The following is a 21,552-nucleotide window of genomic DNA, read 5'->3' on the forward strand; positions in this document are numbered from 1 at the left end:
GAAACTAAATGAGAAGCACAAAAAATCTTTTACATGTGAACCCACTTACTTCTAAATGCTTAGTGGCCTCTTCATTTCGGGACATAAGCATCAATTTTGTACGAATACTTCGCAAATGCATGTCACTCAAAATATTTACTCTCTTCACAGTTGCTTCACTGGCAGACTATAAACAAATAAGTTACTCATTCAAAAACTTAAACCCTTTTTTTAATACAAACACAACCTTCCAAATAAAGCCTCCCTTGATTTTCATCTACTGTATTCTCCTCACCTAACATGCACTGCTTCCCACAAGTAATCTTACTTGCTTTCTTAATTTCCATATTACTTAGATCTGCTCTTCAAATTATAATGGGGGGAGGAGGGATATAGAATCCCAGATCCCATATGTTAAGAATTTTATGATGTAAAGAATGCTGTATTCAGATTTTTCCTCCTTTCTCCAGGAAAGATTTACAAATTAACAAATTTATAACTGCAAAATTTTTTTTATTCCACATTGTATTCTAATAAAGTCACCATAAAACAAGTTATCTTTTATCTTTGAAATATTTAATTATAAAATATGTACAATGTACAGTTTAATAAAGTGAAAAGTGTTAGTCACTCAGTCCTGTCTGACTCTTTGCAAACCCCATAGACTGCAGCCTGCCAGGAGCCTCTGTCCGTGGAATTCTCCAGGCAAGAATACTGGAGTGGGTTTCTCCAGGCAAGAATACTGGAGTCGGTTGCCATTCCCTTCACCAGTGGATCTTCCCCACCCAATGCTGGGTCTCCTGCATTGTAGGCAGATTCACAATATTCATGCTATACCTTAAAATATGGAGTTATCTTACCAGTATCATTAGCTGTGTTGTTTCTGGATGGTAAAAAATTCTGCATGCTCCTACGGCTTTCTTAAAATCTTTATGTGCATTTTCATTAGCACACCTAAGGAGAGAGTAATTCACGTGTAAGACCTAAACAACAGGTTAAATTTAGAGGGCAATTATAATGAAAAGTCTTGTATTTCATACTGACACCACCCACTGAAAACTTTTGTCTGTTAAAAACATTTTCTATCAAAGTTTTAATCGGGTGTTTGGGGTAAAAAAAGATTTTTGTAGCACTGAAAAATCCCCTTAATTCACAAAGCAATTCAACAGTAAACAAAATTACTCACGCCTCTCTCAAATCCTCAGGAACATCCACTGTGCATTTAAAGAAGGTATTTTTTTTGACAGTTTTATTTTGATTGACAGGCCGAAGTCGTTCAAATGTGACTATTTCATTGTAAGTGGCATCACAAGCAGCATATTCAATGACATAAAACTAAAAGACAACAAAACACTTTAAAAATCCCATCCGAACAAAAATAATGAGCTTTAAATGAAGTTCTAATTACTTTGCTTGGATTAAGCAGTAGACCCTCCCCCTTGTGGCACACGTACTAAGCACAGCTTAGTTACATCAACCTGATTTGCCTAAACTAGATTAGAGGTTCTTACAAGCAAGAACTCTGGTGGTCCTCACATGCTTGCAAAATACCTCTGGAGATACCTCTGGAGAGCAGCTTTGGTGTTTGCAAATCCAGAACACAAACAGAAATTAATGATCTGATGAATTTTTGAAATACATGATTATTTCTGAAACAGGCTTTTTAACAACAAAACTAAGAGTTGGAGTAACAGTTACAGAAACCAGGAGTCAACATATTTCCTTGAAAATTAATCACAAAGCAAGTTTTAACATAACTTACTTCTCCTTTCATCATTCGAACTTTAGCCAACCACCATCCACATGGTTCTTGATCATTTGCTCTTGAATATACCTGACAGGAAAATTTAAAAAAAGTGCCCTTATTCATTTATCCCAAAAGATTAACACTGTAAATAATGACTTTTTATAAGTGCAAAATTATGTTAAATTCAAGAATCAAAAAATGTTACTGTGAAAAAGATGAAACTGCTACATAAGTGTAATGTAATAAGAACTATATATGCATAAGGCAGAGGAATCAGAGATCAAATTGCCAATATTCACTGGATCACAGAAGCAGCAAGAGAATTCCAGAAAAACATCTACCTCTGTTTCATTGACTATGCTAAAGCCTTTGACTGTGTGGATCATAACAAATTGTGGAAAACGCTTAAAGAGATGGGAATACCACACAATCTTATCTGTCTCCTGAGAAACCTGTATGTAGGTCAAGAAGCAACAGGTAGAACCTTCTATGGAACTGACTGGTTCAAAATTGGGAAAGGAGTACAACAAGGCTGTTTATTGTCACCCTGTTTGTTTAACTTATATGTAGAGCACATCATGCAAAATGCTGGGCTGGATGAGTTACAAGCTGAAATCAAGATTGCCAGGAGAAATAACAACAACCTCAGATATGCAGATGATATCAATTTAGTGGGAGAAAGCAAAGAGGAACTAAAGAGCCTCTTGATGAGGGTGAAAGAGTAGAGTGAAAAAGGCAGCTTAAAATTCAATATTAAAGAAGCTAAGTCAAGGCATCCAGTCCCATCGCTTCATGGCAAATAGAAGGGAAAAGGTGGAAGCAGTGACAGATTTCCTCTTCTTGAGCTCTAAAATCACTGTAGATGGTGACTGCAACCATGAAATTACAAGACAATTGCGTCTCGGTAGGAAAGCTATGGGAGAAGGCAATGGCAACCCAATCCAGTGTTCTTTCTTGCCTGGAGCATCCCAGGGATGGCGGAGCCTGGTGGCAACCTACTCCTGCCTAGAAAATCCCATGGACACGGGACCCTGGTAGGCTGCAGTCCATGGGATCCCGAAGAGTTGGGACACGACTGAGTGACTTCACTTTCCCTTTTCACTTTCATGCACTGGAGAAGGAAATGGCGACCCACTCCAGTGTTCTTTCTTGCCTGGAGAATCCCAGGGATGGCGCAGCCTGGTGGGCTGCCGTCTATGGGGTTGCACAGAGTCGGACATGACTGAAGCGAATTAGCAGCAGCAACAGGAAAGCTATGACAAATCTAGACAGCATATTAAAAAAGCAGAGACATCACTTTGCTGACAAAGATCTGTTTAGTCAAGGCCATGGTTTTTACAGTCGTCATCTATGAATGTGAGAGCTGGACCAAAGGCTGAGCACTGAAGAACTGATACTTTCGAACTGTGGTGTTGGAGAAGATGTTCTTGAGAGTCCCGTGGACAGCAAAGAGATCAAACTAGTCAATTTTAAAGGAAACCAGACCTGAATACTCATTGGAAAGACTGATGCTCAAGTCCCAATATTTTGGCCACCTGATGCAAAGAGCCAACTTAATGGAAAAGACCCTGATACTGGGAAAAATTGAAGGCAGAAGGAGAAGGCAGCAACAGAGAATGAGATGACTGGCTGGCATCACTGATTCAGTGGACATGAGTTTTAAGCAAACTCTGGGAGATGGTGAGGGACAGGGAAGACTGGCATGCTGCAACCCATGGGGTCACACAACTTGGTGACTGAATAACAACGTATATGCTTCAATTTTACTACTGAAAAATAGAATTGAACTTGTGTGGGCAATTTGGTGCCCTGAAAATTGAACTTCAAATTCAATTTCAAAGTCTAGTCTAGTGAAAGTGTCAGTCACTCAGTTTTGTCCAACTCTTTGTGACACCATGAACTGTAGTCCGACAGGCTCCTCTGTCCACAAATTCTCCAGGCAAAAATACTGGAGTGGGTAGCCATTCCCTTTTCCAGCGGATCTTCTAAACCCAAGGATTATACCCAGGTCTCCTGTATCGCAGACAGATATTTTACCATCTGAGCCACCAGGGAAGCCCCAAATTTATGAGTGTCTAATAAACATAAATGTCTCTGCTTTTGAATATGCTATCTAGGTTGGTCATAACTTTCCTTCCAAGGAGTAAGCATCTTGTAATTTCATGGCTGCAGTCACCATCTGCAGTGATTTTGGAGCCCCCCAAAATAAAGTCTGACACTGTTTCCACTGTTTCCCTATCTATTTCCCATGAAGTGGTGGGACCGGATGCCATGATCTTCGTTTTCTGAATGTTGAGTTTTAAGCCAACTTTGTCACTCTCTTCTTTCACTTTCATCAAGAGGCTCTTTAGTTCTTCTTCACTTTCTGCCATAAGGGTAGTATCATCTGCATATCTGAGGTTATTGATATTTCTCCTGGCAATCTTGATTCCAGCTTGTGCTTCCTCCTGCCCAACGTTTCTCACGATGTATTATGCATAGAAGTTAAATAAGGAAGGTGACAATATACAGCCTTGACGTACTCCTTTTCCTATTTGGAACCAGTCTGTTGTTCCATGTCCAGTTCTAACTGTTGCTTCCTGACCTGCATACAGATTTCTCAAGAGGCAGGTCAGGTGGTCTGGTTTTTCCATCTCTTTCAGAGTTTTCCACAGTTTATTGTGATCCACACAGTCAAAGGCTTTGGCACAGTCAATAAAGCAGAAATAGATGTTTTTCTGGAACTCTCTTGCTTTTTCCATGATCCAGCAGATGCTGGCAATTTGATCTCTAGGTTCATCTAGTCAAGGCTGTGGTTTTTCTTGTGGTCATGTATGGATGTGAGAGTTGGACTGTGAAGAAGGCTGAGTGCCAAAGAATTGATGCTTTTGAACTGTGGTGTTGGAGAAGACTCTTGAGAGTCCCTTGGACTGCAAGGAGATCATTCTGAAGGAGATCAGCCCTGGGATTTCTTTGAAAGGAATGATGCTAAAGCTGAAACTCCAGTACTTTGGCCACCTCATGTGAAGAGTTGACTCATTGGAAAAGACTCTGATGCTGGGAGGGACTGGGGGCAAGAGGAGAAGGGGATGACAGAGGATGAGATTGGCTGGATGGCATCACTGACTCGATGGATGTGAGTCTGGGTGAACTCTGGAGTTGGTGATGGACAGGGAGGCCTGATGTGCTGCGATTCATGGGGTTGCAAAGAGTCGGACACGACTGAGCGACTGAACTGAACTAATAAACATATAAAAGTATTATTATAAAGAAATGTTTCTCACAGACAGTTTCACATAGTGTAAAGCACACGTCTTTAAGCTTATGTCAACATGGTTCATCTTTGAGCATGGCATTCTGATGCTTTACGTATCAGAAGTGAGGATAAGCTAGAACTTTAATAAGATGTATTTTAAATCTGATATCAGTGTTGATAAAATGCTGAAATTAAGAATTGTTTTTAGAAAGTACAGGCTGTATATTGTCAACCTGATTTTTAACTTCTATGCAGAGTACCTCATGAGAAACCCTGGGCTGGAGGAAGTACAAGCTGGAATCAGGATTGCCGGGAAAAATATCAATAACCTCAGATATGCAGATGACACCACCCTTAAGGCACAAAGTGAAGAAGAACTAAAAAGCCTCTTGATGAAAGTGAAAGTGGAGAGTGAAAAAGTTGGCTTAAACTCAACATTCAGAAAACTGAGATCATGGCATCCGGTTCCATCACTTCATGGCAAATAGATGGGCTAACAGTGGAAACAGTGAGAGAGTTTATTTTTCTGGGCTCCAAAATCACTGCAGATGTTGACTGTAGCCATGAAATTACAAGACGCTTACTCCTTGGAAGGAAAGTTATGACCAACCTAGACAGAGACATTACTTTGCCACCAAAGGTCCATCTAGTCAAGACTATGGTTTTTTCAGTAGTCATGTATGGATGTGAGAATTGAACTATAAAGAAAGCTGAGTGGCCAAGAATTGATGCTTCTGAACTGTGGTGCTGGAGAAGACTCTTGAGAGTCCCTTGGACTGCAAGGGGATCCAACCAGGCCATCCTAAAGGAGATCAGTCCTGAGTGTTCAATGGAAGGACTGATGGTGAAGCTGAAACTCCAATACTTTGGCCACCTCATGCGGAGAGCTGACTCATTTGAAAAGACCCTGATGCTGGGAAAGATTGAAGGTGGGAGGAGAAGGGGATGAGAGAGGATGAGATGGTGGGATGGCATCACCGACACAATGGACATAGGTTTGGGTGGACTCTGGGAGTTGGTGATGGACAGGGAGGCCTGGCATGCTGCGGTTCATGGGGTCACAAAGAGTCGGACACGACTGAGTGACTAAACTGAACTGAAACCCTATTTTTAAATTCCTTCAAGGTATCACATTTAAATCCCTTGCTAAGGAACTTAGATGTACTAAAAGTCTATAATTAGTCATTCAGTTGTGTCTGACTCTTTGTGATCCCATGAACTGTAGCCCATCAGGCTCCTCCCTTCATGGGGATTCTCCAGCCAAGAATACTACAGTGGGTTGCCAAGCCCTCCTCCAGGGGATCTTCCCAACCCAGCTCTCCCACGTTGCAGATTCTTTACCATCTGAGCCACCAAGGTCCGCTGCTGCTAAGTCGCTTCAGTCGTGTACGTCTCTGCACGACCCCATAGACAGCAGCCCACCAGGCTCCCCGTCCCTGGGATTCTCCAGGCAAGAACACTGGTGTGGGTTGCCATTTCCTTCTCCAACCAAGGTCTAGCCAACAACAAAAATATTACGAATGGCATCCCACTCCAGTATTCTTGCCAGGAAAATCCCATGGACATAGGAGCCTGGTAGGCTGCGTTCATGGGGTAGCGAAGAGTGGGACACGACTGAGCGATTTCACTTTCACTTTTCACTTTCATGCATTGGAGAATGAAATGGCAACCCACTCCAGTGTTCTTGCCTGGAGAATCCCAGGGACAGGAGAGCCTGGTGGGCTGCCGTCTATGGGGTCGCACAGAGTCGGACATGACTGAAGTGACTTGGCAGCAGCAGCAGAGTAAGTTATCTTACAAAACCACTTATTCAAAAACAAAACAAAACAAAACAAAAAAAACCCTGCTATCTTATATACTCTACAATTATCAAGTGTTTCAAAATATAACAGATTAGAAAAGTTTCCATTGAGGATTAGAGCTGTTTCTTATGACACAGCAGCGTGATATATTTTAAATACATGGAAAACGACGTGCAGAAGGGAAGGCTGGGAAAAGATGACCAAGAAACACCTACAAAATATTGATTAAAGTAAGGCTGCCCCTACACATGTAGGTGGAGATATTTACCCATCAATACATGTTAACAGCCATTTGTGAAATAATGCAAACAATTACTGATAGGCAAACAGTTTTGGAAAAGTCTGAAGCCTGTATCAAGATGATATGAAAGTAACCATGGAAGTGGTGAAATTACTGGAACTAAAAATAAATAAGCCAAAATTTCATGTTCAACTTTAATGTATACCATGTTTAGAGAAAAGCTATGAGAGGAAAAAAGCGTATTTACCACAAAGCTTCAGTGAACTCAATTTTAGCTTTTGCATTTCTTATATATCTGTTTCATGACTATCCTTTCTTACAGATCTTCCAAAAAGATAAGAAACTTCACCTTTCTTTAGAATAGAATAACTCATTGCAGTTACTGTATGTATTCAGGGGAAAAAATGAAAGTCAAAGTGTTAGTTGAGTCGTCTCCAACTCTTTATGACTTCGTGGTCTGTAGCCTGCCAGGCTCCTCTCACGGAATTCTCAAGAAGGCAAGAAAATTTCCTTCTCCAGGGGATCTTCCCAACCCAGGGATTAATCTAGGTCTTCTGCATTGCAGGCAGATTTTTTACCACTAGCGCCACCTGGGAAGTCCCTTCTTACAGATCTTCCAAAAAAATAAGACACTTCACCTTTTTTCAGAATGGAATAAAACTCACCGCAGTTATTATATGTATCCAGTGAACCCTTACATAAATCTAAGCTAGAGTCAGGAACCTTATTTTTCCTATATTCTAAATATTCAATACTTTGCTATCCTGACTAGAAAGGAAATGATGATAAAGAAATGCACAAAATGCAATGGATTAGTCAATCCAATTGGTTATATGAACTGGTGTAATTATAGCACAAAGATGACAATACTAGGGCTTCCCTGGTGGCTCAGCAGTAAAGAATCTGCCTGCCAATGCAGGAGACAAGGGTTTGACCCCTGGTCTGGGAAGATCCCCCACACGCCATGGAGCAACTAAGCCTGTGTGTTTCAACTACTGAGCGCACCTGCTGCAACTGCTGAGGCCTGTGTGCCTGGAGCCTGTGCTCCACGCGAGAAGCCACTGCAATGAGAAGCCCATGCACCACAACTAGAGAGTAGCCCCCTGCTCACGACAACTAGAGAAAAGCCCAAGCAGCAATGAAGACTGAGCACAACCAAAAAATAAGTAAGTAATTTTTAAAAATGACAATACTCAAGTCCAGTGATCCCCAACCTTTTGGGACCAGGGATGGGTCTCGTGGAAGACAATTTTTCCACAGACTGGGGATAAGGGAAAAGGTTTTGGATGATTCAAGTGCATTACATTTATTGTGCACTTAATTATTATTACATCAACTCCACCTCAGATTACCAGGCATTAAATCCCAGAGGTTGGGGACCCCCGTGCTCTAGTCAATAAAATTAGAAGCCATTAAAAATTCCAAAATACAACTGACCCTTGAACAACAAAAGGGTTAGGGGCTCATTCATCCTCTATGGGGTTGAAAATCAAGTGTTAACATAGCCAGCCCTCTATATACAGTTCCACATCTGCAAACTCAACCAACCACTGATCATGTAGTACTACCGTATTTTCTATGAAAATATGAAAACAATCTGAGTGGAATTCCCTGATGGTCCAGGAGTTAGGACTTTACACTTTCAGTGTCAAGGACCCAGGGAGTTCAATCTCTGGTCAGGGAACTAAGATCACACAAGATGCTGGAGGTAGGGTGGGCAGGGGTAGACTGGATGTGTGTAGGGTGTGTGTGTGGGGTGGGGAGAGTGTCTGTAGAATCTGAGTTTAAACAGACTCATGCAGATCAAACCCATGTTGTTTAAGTGTCAACTGCATTCTAACCTAAAAGCATTGATGCATTCTGATAATTCCAGGGTAAGATGAAACAGAAGATAAACTAGAACTTACAGAGACAGACTTTAAATTTGGTATCAGTACTTATTACAAGATGTGTATGTTCTGGGTTTATACATGATAGCTGATAAGCAGTAAATAATACACAGAAAACTTTGCTCATTTTAGGTATGTGTGTGCTAAGACACTTCAGTCACATCTGACTCTGTGACCCTATGGACTGTAGCCTGCCAGGCTCCTCTGTCCAAGGGATTCTCCAGGCAATGTTACTGGAGTGGGTTGCCATGCCCTCCTTCAGAGGATTTTCCTGGCCCAGGGATCGAACCCAAGTCTCTTCTCCTGCATTGGCAGGCTGGTTCTTTACCACTACAGCCACCAGGGAAGACCCACTGTCTTAAACCCTATGTTTAAATGCTTATTAAAATACCTAATAATGGTGATCTTCACCACCCTTTTATTCTTACTTCTGTAAATTTATATGTAAAATGACTTTAAAATACAAAAAATTTTTTTAAATGGTCCATTAGACCCAAATGGTAAATTATGACTATTTCCCCTAGTATGAAAATTAAAAAAAAAGAAAACCTTGAGAACAACAAGTGCCCTTTCCAACTACTACCTTAGAAAGGCAGTTCAGCTAAACAGACTAATGTTTTTTCTCTCTTGTTGGTCTATAGTGGATGGCTGCCTCAAGCTTGAATGCTGAAAAATGGGTCTTAAAAACATCTGTTCTATTTCTATTTTCACCAAAGAATAACTGTCTAGAATGACTTCCTATGTAATTTTACCTACAAAAAAAGAGAATAAATCATTGTGGACTGCCTTGCAGCTTTCTCATTACATTTTATTCATCTCTGTAAACTTCAATAACAACTGTATCCCTGAAAGACAAAGCCACTCTCATAAAGCCAAATGAAACTAAGTTCCTGGGGTCTAAATCAAGGTGCTATGAATTTGCCTCCATTTTAGTACTGTGAGTCAAAGCACATCCTTCACAAACTGAACACTGTACTCAACACAATAAAAACTCATTTTAAAAACTCAGCATTAAAAACGTGTCCTAGTGTACAATGGCACCCCACTTCAGTACTTTTGCCTGGAAAATTCCATGGACGGAGGAGCCTGGTAGGCTGCAGTCCATGGGGTCGCTAAGAGTCAGACACGACTGAGCAAATTCACTTTCACTTTTCACTTTCATGCATTGGAGAAGGAAATGGCAACCCACTCCAGTGTTCTTGCCTGGAGAATCCCAGGGATGGGGAGCCTGATGGGCTGCTGTCTGTGGGGTCACACAGAGCCGGACACGACTGAAGCGATTTAGCAGCAGTGTACCATGCCCAAAATGCTGATTACTGGATTTATTTATGACTATGTTGTTGGAGTAAGAGCACCTCATAGAAATTCTCTTACTTCAGATTTCAATTCACTTAAATCTCCAAACTATCTCAAAGAAGCATTTCACACTCTAAGGCAATGGCCCTCATTTCTCCAGTATTTTAAGTTTCTTCAAATCTAAGAAAGAGTGTTAGAAAGCATTAGACTAAGGGGTGCCCATGAGACATCTAAAAACACAATAGTAACCACAGTGAAGAAGGTTATAATATCATGGAATAATAAAATTCCAAAAGTCTATACTATACAGTTCAGTACTCTTTCTACCAGATTAATTGAAGTCAACCCTTGCTGCTGCTGCTAAGTCACTTCAGTCGTGTCCGACTCTGTTCGACACCATGGACTGCAGCCTATCAGGCTTCTCCGTCCATGGGATTCTCCAGGCAAGAACACTGGAGTGGGTTGCCATTTCCTTCTCCAATGCATGAAAGTGAAAAGTGAAAGTGAAGTCGTTCAGTTGTGTCTGACTCTTAGCAACCCTATGGACTGCAGCCTACCAGGCTCCTCCGTCCATGGGATTTCTGGGCAACAGTACTGGAGTGGGGTGCCATTGCCTTCTCTCCAAGTCAACCCTTATTGGCCTCCAAATTCTAGCACATAACCAAATTATGACTTAAATAGCATTCCATTCCGGATCCTAATGTGATCAACTTTTCATTCACGTTAATAATGTTCAACAAGGCCTTTCAAAGTTATAACCAAATAGAAATAATGTGAAAACCTAAATAGAGAATTTTTTACCAGTTTTTATCAAGTTCTAAATGATGTCAAGCATTAATTTGAATACTTAATCATAATGACCTATTTTACAACTACATGAAAAACATTTGTTTACTACTGTTCACATCTATTTCATCTCATTACAATCTATGAATAGAAAATATACATTAGGAAAGCAAGCTTAACATCTAGAAAACACTAAGGTGCTTATTTACTTACACAACAAACAGTATTATCTCATTAGCATTCGTGGCTGATACTTTAACAAATCATTTCCCCCAAAGAAAAAGATGTAAGTAATAAAGAATATATTCATTCATCCTTTAACATATGAGCATTTCCAACCACAAGGACTAACAATGCTGACTTGGTATTATGAGAAAGACTGATTCTAACTACACACAGCTATAATTTTCAAAGTGGTTCCAAGAACCAAACTGACACATTTTTAAAAGTAAGATGTAGGACTTCTCCTGGTGGTCCAGTGGTTAAGAATCCACCTGCCAATCAAGTGGACAGGTTTGATTCCTAGTCCTGGAAGATTCCACATGCCTTGGGAGCCTGTGTGCCAAAACAACTGAGTCCTGCACTCCACAGCCCTCAGAGTGCAACTACAGAAGCCTGCCTGCCCTAGAGCCGGTGCACCTCAACAAGAGAAACCACTACAATGAGAAGCTCGAACACTGCAACTAGAAAGTAGCCCTTGCTTACTTCAACTAGAGAAAGTCTACATGCTGCAACGATGACCCAACACAGACAAAAACAAAAAAGAGAAATACATTTTAAAACTTTTAGAAAGGCAAAATGTAAATTATACATGTATATTGTACTTTTTTATAAGTAAAATATTAACTTAAAAATTACAGTTAAAAAATTGTACAGTAAAGGGACTTCCCTGGAAATCCAGTGGCTTATGTATGACTCAGTGTTTACACTACAGCAGTGTAGGCTGGATCCCTGGTTAGGGACCTAAGACTCCACATGCCACATGGTAAGGTAAGGGAGTATCCTATCAAATTATTCTTATTCCTTTTACCAAATCTTTCAAGGGACTTATCATAAGATTATAACTAAATTATAAAGATGTAGAACCATAATGTCTATCTGCCATAAAAGATGGAAGAAAATGTATATGTCACAAGAATAAAAACCTGTTAATCTGTATTTCAACCAGATTTCACAATTCCAAAAGAAAAAAAAGTTTTAAAATATCAAATATGTTAAACTCAAGAGGAAAAACTTGTCTTATAAAATTACAGACTAGCTTGAAATGTCAGGCTTCCTATGTAACATGTTTGCTGCTGCTGCTAAGTAGCTTCAATTATGTCTGACTCTCTGTGACCCCACAGACGGCAGCCCACCAGGCTCCCCCGTCCCTGGGATTCTCCAGGCAAGAATACTGGAGTGGGTTGCCATTTCCTTCTCCAATGCATGAAAGTGAAAAGTGAAAGTGAAGTCACTCAGTCATGTCCGACTCTTAGCGACCCCATGGACTGCAGCCCACAAGACTCCTCCATCCATGGGATTTTCCAGACAAGAGTACTGGAGTGGGGTGCCATCGCCTTCTCCGTAACATGTTTATGTGTCATTAACTTGCTAAATAAGATAATAAAAACAAAGCATCTCACACGTGAACTCACTGGGAAAACATTTTTTCTACTGGCTTTTCAATATGCCAGAATATTATGCCATATATCCAGTTTAAGAGAACCTAAGGAACTCCTCATTTTCCCATCATCTCCAACTTTATCAGCTGAGAATTATTTTTTGGCAATGTTTTTTTTTTTTTTTTGCCACGCCACATGGCTTACGGGGTATCTCAGCTCCCTGATCAAGAATCAAACTCAGGTCCTCAGCAGTGAAAGTGCAGAGTCTTAACCACTGGACCACCAAGGAATTACCAATTTTCTTAGCAATCTTTAGTTAGCAAAATCAACTGTTATGCGAATACCTAATCAAAAAAATTAATTATGAAACTAAAAAGATTTTAAAATATACACCATTACTGTTTAAGAAATCAAATACAAAGCCACTAATTAGGTTTAAAAAAAAAACTTTGAATCTTAAGACTTTTCAAAACCAACTTTCTAGTATAGGCCGTATAGTGTCTTCTTGAAGCCATTCCTGGGCATGCTAACTTATGTTTTATAATATCATGTAAATCTCACAGGCTGGCTGAAAAGGCAAATCTCAAGGAACCAAACACGTTTGTAAAGTGGTAAAATTTTAGAGTAAGCCAGGTGAAATTGTGACTTGACCAATAAGAATGGAAAGTTCAGATGGCTGAATTTTTTTAAAACAAAAGTATAGCTGATTTACAATACTGTGTGTCAGATGTACAGCAGTGATTCAGTTTTGTGTATATATATATACACACACACACACTTTTTTTTTCAGATTCTTTGTCATCATAGGTTATTACAAAATACTGAATATAGTTTCCTATACTATACTAAACAGTAAGTCCTAGTTGTTTATTTTATAGATAGTAGTGTGTATATCGGAGAAGGCAATGGCACCCCACTCCAATACTCTTGCCTTGAAAATTCCATGGATGGAGGGGCCTGGTGGGCTGCAGTCCATGGGGTCACTAAGAGTCGGACACGACTGAGCAACTTCACTTTCACTTTTCACTTTCATGCATTGGAGAAAGAAATGGCACCCCACTCCAGTGTTCTTGCCTGGAGAATCCTAGGGACGGGGGAGCCTGGTGGGCTGCCATCTACGGGGTCGCACAGAGTTGGACACGACTGAAGCGACTCAGCAGCAGCAGCAGCAGTGTGTATATGTTAATCCCAAATTCCTAATTTATCCTGTCCTCCTTCCCAATTGGTAACCCTAAGTTTTGTATGTCTGTGAGTCTGTTTCATAAATAAGTTCATTTATGGCATATTTTAGATTCCACATACAAGTGATACCAAATGTGGAATTCCCTGGTGGTCTAGTTTAAGACTCTGCACTTCCAATTCAGATGGCATGGGTTCAATCCCTGGTTGGGAAACTAAGATCCCACATGCTGTGCAGCACAGCCAAAAAATTAAAAGAATTTTTTTAAGTGATATAAAATATTTGTCTTTGGCTTACTTCACTAAGTACTATAACGTCTAAGTTCATCTATGTTGCTGCAAATAGCATTATTTCATTCCTTTTTATAACTAATACCCCGCTGTATGTACATACATACTGAAGTGTGCACAAATACACACGCATATATATAATCCCATTATCTTCTTTATCTACTCACCTATCAATAGACACTTAGGCTGCTTCCACGTCATGGTTATTATAGTGTTGCTATGAACAATGAAGTGCCTATTATCTTCTCAAATTAGTTTTCTCCAAATATAAGTCCAGGAGTGGGACTGCTGTATCATATGGTAGTTCTATTTTCAATTTTTAAAAGAGCCTCCATAGGGGCTGCACCAATGTGAATTCCCACCAACATGCAGTAAGGTCCCCTTTTCTCCATACCCTCTATTTCTTCTTGATGTGTGCTCAGTCATGCTAGACTCTTTGCAATCCCATGGACTACACCGGCCAGGCTCCTCTGTCCGTAGGATTCTCCAGGCAAGAATACTGGAGTGCGTTGCCATTTCCTTCTCCAGGAAATCATCGCAACCCAGGGATCGAACCCAAGGCTCTTATGTCTCCTGAATTGGTAGGCAGGTTAAAACTAGTGCCACCTGGGAAGCCCATACCCTCTTCAGTATTTATCTGCAAACTTTTGATGATGGTCATTCTGACCAGTATGAGGTGATATCTCATTGTAATATCTCATTGTAATTGTGATTTGCATTTCTCTAATAATTAGCCACACATGATGGTGTGGGAACTCACCTAGAGCCAAATACCCTGGAACGTGAAGTCAAATGTGCCTTAGGAAGTATTACTATGATCAGTTAGTGGAGATGATGGAATTCCAGCTGAGCTATTTCAAATCTTAAAAGGTTATGCTGTTAAAAGTGATGCACTCAATATGCCAGCAAATTTGGAAAACTCAGCAGTGGCCACAGGACTGGAAGAGGTCACTTTTCATTCCAATCCCAAAGAAAGGAAATGTCAAAGAATGTTCAAACTATTGTACAATTGCGCTCATTTAACATGCTAACAAGGTATTGCTCAATTCCTTCAAGCAAGGCTTCAGAATGACATGAAATGAGAACATCCAGATGTACTGGAGAGCTTTCAGATGGATTTAGACAAGGCAGAGGAACCAGAAATCAAACTGCCAACATCTGCTGAATCATAGAAAAAGCAAGCAAATTCCAGAAAAACGTCTACTTCTGCTTCACTGATTATGCTAAACCCTTTGACTGTGCAGATCACAACAAACTGTGGAGAAGTCTTAAAAGAGACAGGAATACCAGAACACCTTATCTGCCTCCTGACAAACCAGTATGCAGAAGCAACAGTTAGAAGTCGACATGGAACAATGGACTGGTTCAAAATTGGGAAAGGAGTATGTCAAGGCTGTATATATACTGTCACCCTGGTTATTTAAATTCTATGCCGAATAAATCATGTGAAACACCGGGCTACATGAATCACAAGCTAGAATCAAGATTGCCAGGAGAAATATCAACAAGCTCAGATATGAAGATGATACCACCCTAATGGCACAAAGCAAAGAGGAACTAAAGAGCCTCTTGATGAGGGTGAAGGAGGAGAGAGGAAAAGCTGGCCTAAAACTCAACATTCAAAAAACTAAAATCATGAATCCAGTCCCACCACTCCATGGCAAACAGGGACAGGCTTTATTTTCTCGGGCTCCAAAATCACTGTGGATGGCAACTGCAGCCATGAAATTAAAAGACACTTGCTCTTTGGAAGAAATGCTATGACAAACCTACACAGCGTATTAAAAGGCAGAGACATCACTTTGCTGACAAAGGTCCATCTAGTCAAGCTATGGCTTTTCCAGCAGTCATGTATGGATATGAGAGTTGGACCATTAAGAAGGCTGAGTGCCTAAGAAATGATGCTTTTGAATTGTGGTGCTGGAGAATGAGAGGGTAACAGGCAGGAAGGTCAGGGGTCTCCAAACGGAGAAAATAGGCTACAAGTGTCAGACATTTTTTTTATTGGAGAAGGCCATGGCACCCGACTCTAGTACTCTTGCCTGGAAAATCCCATGGATGGAGGAGCCTGATGGGCTGCAGTCCATGGGGTCGCAAAGAGTCGGACACGACTGAGCGACTTCACTTCACTTTCCACTTTCATGCATTGGAGAAGGAAATGGCAACCCACTCCAGTGTTCTTGCCTGGAGAATCCCAGGGACGGGTGAGCCTGGTGGGCTGCCGTGTATGGGGTCACACAGAGTCGGACACGACTGAAGCGACTTAGCAGTAGCAGCAAGCGGCAGGAAGAAACAAGCTAGTGTTACATTTTTTTCCCCTTCTCTATACAAATTTAAAAAGAGGTTTCTCTTAAAACTGTGTTGCCATAATGACAATTGGTTCCACCTGAACTTAACTTTTCTCAAACCTTGAGCTAACCAATGCATTTTTCTTATGGAAATATTTCGTCTCAAACTATGTTAATGTACCATGCATTTACCTCAGACTCTATTTTCAAGTTGGTTCCAACTAAAGGCTCAGAACCATCATGACAAACCAGTATGTTATACTCATACATTGTTCTCCTAATCTATGTTAATAAAACTATATATTTGTATGGGGATCTGCCTTTCTTCAAGATTCATGTCAACCATTTTATGGCCTGGCATGACAAGATTATCTCAAAATGCATCTTGTGGGTGAGGGGCCTGGTGCCATTCTGAGTTTTAAGACATTTCCTTTCTTTAATTAGCAGACTGCTAATAGCTACATAACATCCAGCTAAAGACTATCAGGGGGGTACTCTTTCTGCCCCGTTCTGATGTCTCTGTCAGAAGCTTTCTCTCTTTTATACTTTAATAAAACTTTATTACACAAAAGCTCAGAGAGATCAAGCCTCATCTCTGGCCCCGGACTGAATTCTTCTCCTCCAGAGGCCAAGAATCCTGGCGTCCTTCGTGGTTTAGCAATAACCTTTCAAGAAGACTACTGAGAGTCCCTTGCACAGCAACACAATCAAACCAGTCAATCCTAAAGGAAATCAACTCTGAATATTCATTGGAAGGACTGATGCTGAAGCTGAACCTCCTATACTTGGGCCACCTGATGTGAAGGGCCGACTCACTGGGAAAGACCCTTAATGCTTGGAAAGACTGAAGGCAGCAGGAGAAGGAGACAACAGAGGATGAGATGGTGGCATCACTGACTCAATGGACATGAGTTTAAGCAAACTCTGGGAGATGGTGAGGGACAGGGAAGCCTGGTGTGCTGCAGTCCAGGGGGTCACAAAGAGTCGGACACAACTTACCAACTGAACCACCAACATCATTCTAATGGCAGAAAGTGAAGAGGAAATAAAGAGCCTCTTGATGAGGTCAAAGAGGAGAGTGAAAAAGCTGGCTTAAAACTCAACATTCAAAAAACTAAGATCATGGCATCTGGTCTCATCGCTTCAATGGCAAATAGATGGGGAAAAAGCACACAGTGCCAGATTGTATTTTCTTAGACTCCAAAATCACTGCAGATGGTGACTGCAGCCATGAACTTAAAAGATGCTTGCTCCTTGAAAAAAATCTATGACAAACCTAGACAGTGTATTAAAAAGCAGAGACATCACTTTGCAGACAAAGGTCAGTATAGTCAAAGCTATGGTTTTTCCAGTAGTTATATACGGATATGCTAGTTGGACCAAAGGCTGAGCACTGAAGAATTGAGTCTTTCAAACTGTGGTGCTGGAGAAGACCCTTGAGTGTCCCTTGCAAAGCAAATAGATCAAGCCCAGTCAATCCTAAAGGAAATGAACCCTGAATATTCATTGGAAGGACTGATGCTGAACTTGAAGCTCTAATACTTTGGCTACCTGATGCAAAGAGCCAACTCACTGGAGAAGATCCTGACGCTGGGAAATACTGAAGGCAAGAGAAGAGGGTGACCGAAGATGAAATGGTTTGATGGCATCACCAACTCAATGGACATGAGTTTGAGCAAACTCTGGAAGATAGTAAAGGGCAGGGAAGCCTGGCGTGCTGCAGTCCACAAGTTCACAAAGAGTCAGACACAACTTAGCAACTGAACAACAACAATAATAATTAGCTGAGGTGAGTATCTCTATGTTGCCCATCGGTATGTCTTTTGGAGAAATGTCTTTTTAGGTCTCTGTCATACAGCTAGATTTTAGATAAATGCCTGAATAGCTAATGAAAAACTCCCTCCTGTATCATTTCTGTTCTAAGTCAATTAATGATGGCCAAGTCAAAGTTATCTTTCTGTTCTTCAAAAAGAAATGGTTCCTAGAGCTGTAAAAGTAAGAGTTGGTAATTTGGCACAAAACTGACAACACCCTGCGAATATAGCACGATATATCAGAATAACATATAGGACAAAAACTTAACCTGGTAACCAACTTCCTAACCATCAAGCTATAGGAAACTTGGAAAGGTTAGGAAAGATATTCATAGAATTTCAAAGAGGCCCTCAAGAAACTGTTCTTTGAAACTGATATAAGTGTTTAAAAAGTCAGTTAGTTATATATTTCATGGTTAATGTCAGCTGTTGTTGTTTGGTCACTAAGTCGTGTCTGACTCTTTTGAGACCCCGTGTACTGTGGTCCACCAGAGGGTCCTGTGTCCATAGGACTTCCCAGGCAAGAATACTGGAGTAGGTTGCTGTCTCCTTTTCCAGGGGCTCTGCCCACCCAGGGATCGAACTTATATCTCCTGCATTAGCAGGAAGATTCTTTACCACTGAGATTCTTTACCACTGAGACACCAAGGAAGCCCAGTGTCAGCTGTTTTCACTGCTACTATAGTACTGACAACTAGCAGAAAGACAATAGTGGCCAAAAAAAATGATACAAATCAGCTTATTTATAAAACAGAAACGTAGACTTAGAAAAGGAAAATGGGTGGAAGGGGTAGTTACAGAATTTGGGATGGACAGGCATACACGAGTATATTTAAAACAGATAACCAACAAGAACCTACTGTATAGCATAGGGAACTCTGCTTAATGTTATGTGCCAGTCTGGATGGGAGGGGTGTTTGGGGGAGAATGGATACATGTATATGTAAGGCTGAGCTGCTCTTCTGTACACCTGAAACTATCACAAGTGTTAACTGGTTATATTCCAATATAAAATAAAAAGTTAAAAAAAAAAAAACCCTAAATGCTCTTTAAAAAAAGGAAAAAAAAGGGGCCACATCTGTGGAACTACTAAAATGGGTTATCTTGGAGGCCACACTGGGGAAACTGGCAGACCTGAATAAGTGAAGAAATAAGTTCTTAATGGCAAAAGTCACTAAGCACAGACGGCCTGGGAGAAAACACAATATACAACAGATAGCAGCTTACCCATAAAATGTAAACATATTTGACATAAAAAACTACATGGATCAAGAAGTAAAAACAGACAATAAACAGAACAAGCAGCTAATAGTCATAAAACTAAAAGACACTGTGTATCACTAGCATTCAAGGTTCAGAAAATATAAAAGACTTCTTCCTTCTACCATGTTTATGAAATCTTACAGATTAGATTAATATTAATCCAGGTCAGTCAATCTATGAGGAGCAAACATCTTGAGCATTAGCAAACTTATGAAGTGGTCATTCAAGAATCATTTCTGGAGGACAAAATGGTACATTTTGGTACTATCAATAACCAAGATTTAATACTATCATAAGAAGATGATTTACATAAGAACACTAAATGTGGATTTGAGGTGGGGGCGGGAGGGGGAAATAAAAGCAAAAAAACTGAGTAATTTCAATGTTTTCTAATTATAATACATCTGTACCACCCAATACCATGGGGTGATGAGGAAAATAAGGTTAAATCTGTATGTGCAGATAGGAAAATGTCTATGATATATTAATTAACTGAATACAAAAATTTATAAATAAGGTATAGTCCCAATTTTTATAACTTAAAAAAAACACATATTCTTTATAAATGCAAGGAAAAAAACTTGAAGAGACTCAACTTTGGTAAATGAGATTTAAGCTGGGATAGGCAGATAAGCACACCAACATGCCTACAATAAGAGGGAAGTTCACTTGTTACCTTAAGGAATTCTGTACCATTTCACTTTTTATATGAAGCTTTGTGACTCTGAATTTAAAAGAGGCGGAGCTTACGTAAAGTTATATGGCTCAAAATATAAAGTACTAATAACCATAGTCCTTAAACATTTCATATCCTAAGGATAAATTCCTAAACTCATGGTGGCAAAAACTAAAAATAAATAAATAAATCCACAGGTGGCAAGATTAATTTTAAACTTTTTCCTTATATGAATTTTCAAAAATTAAAGTTACATCTTAATTCCAGACTACCATTCTCATATTTTTAAGGAACAAATTTTCCGAAGACTGAACCATAAAACAAAGTGAAATAAAACACCCTGTAATCATTAATTTCCAAATCACTTAATAAAGTTTTGTATACAACTGGCTGGGAAGTAGCGGGGCCCAAGCCATAAAAATGGTCCAGCAACTGGACATGATCTTCCAAGACTGAGGAAAGCACACTGTAACAACAATACCCTCAGCATTCCGTCAAGTTTTCCCTTTAACCTGAGCCTTTACACTACCAATAACTGAACAACAATTTTTTTAAATACGAAAAGCACTACTCAACAGAACTGATGGCCACACATGTGGCACCCTGACACAATGAAGTTATAACCTGCTTTGAAAAAAGTGTTAGTCGCTCAATCGTGTCTAACTCCATGGATTGTAGCCCGCCAGGCTCCTTTGTCCATGGGATTTTCCAGGCAAGAACACTAGAGTGGGTTGCCATTTCCTTCTCTAGGGATGCTCCCGACCCAGGGATTGAACCCACGTCTTCCACATTGCAGGAAGTTCTTTATCATCTAAGCCACCGAGGGAAGCCCATAATATACTTTGCTTTTAGCAAAAGCAGAAGAATGCATGCTTAGTCACTCAGTTGTGTCCAGCTCTTTGCGATCCCATGGGCAGTAATCTGCCAGCTCCTCTGGCCATGGGATTCTCCAGGCAAGAATACTGGAGTGGGTTGAAATTCCCTACTCCAGGGGAGCAGAAGAATTAGATCAAGTAATTAAAATCTAGGCAGAATTTCAGAATGTGAATTAGGGGTTAAAGTCCTACAATCTGACTTTCCAACATAACATCTACAATTAACTCAAAAGAAAATTTACCATTTAAAAAATTATGAAGCATAAAAGTGGCAAGTAACTAAATTAGCTCATATTCAAAGCACTCAGGACAATGTGTGGCACAAAGTACGTACTGTTAAGTGTTTATAAAAACATTTAAACAGCTGTTTCATCACTAAAGATTGACCTGTGTCCCCAGTTCTCCCACCCTAGCCTACATAAACTAGGCACAAATGACATCTGAAAATCTTTCAACACTATCAAGACAACTGTTTATGAGAAATACAGTTAGCATATTTGAGCTCCTTGGAGGTATCAATTTCTTAAAAAATCAAAAATCAAATTTTCTCTCTCCAACAAATTCATACTTCTATTTCACAATTATTTCAA

The 21,552-nt window shown here is 40.1% G+C and overlaps 1 protein-coding gene across 6 annotated transcripts in view; it reads right to left on the reverse strand.

The window, feature by feature from the left end:
• FXR1 (FMR1 autosomal homolog 1) overlaps nucleotides 1-21,552 on the reverse strand; it is a 77,101-nt gene that overhangs the window by 30,641 nt on the left and 24,908 nt on the right. For all 6 annotated transcript variants that reach the window (XM_061415045.1, XM_061415017.1, XM_061415036.1 and 3 more), the window contains exons 4-7: nucleotides 1,742-1,813; nucleotides 1,166-1,314; nucleotides 840-933; nucleotides 50-166 (exon numbers count right to left, since the gene is read on the reverse strand). In XM_061415045.1, the coding sequence (XP_061271029.1) occupies nucleotides 50-166; nucleotides 840-933; nucleotides 1,166-1,314; nucleotides 1,742-1,813 (432 nt within the window). The remainder of the gene's footprint in view (nucleotides 1-49; nucleotides 167-839; nucleotides 934-1,165; nucleotides 1,315-1,741; nucleotides 1,814-21,552) is intronic.

Source organism: Bos javanicus, chromosome 1 (genome assembly GCF_032452875.1).
Source record: "Bos javanicus breed banteng chromosome 1, ARS-OSU_banteng_1.0, whole genome shotgun sequence".
Taxonomy (NCBI): domain Eukaryota; kingdom Metazoa; phylum Chordata; class Mammalia; order Artiodactyla; family Bovidae; genus Bos; species Bos javanicus.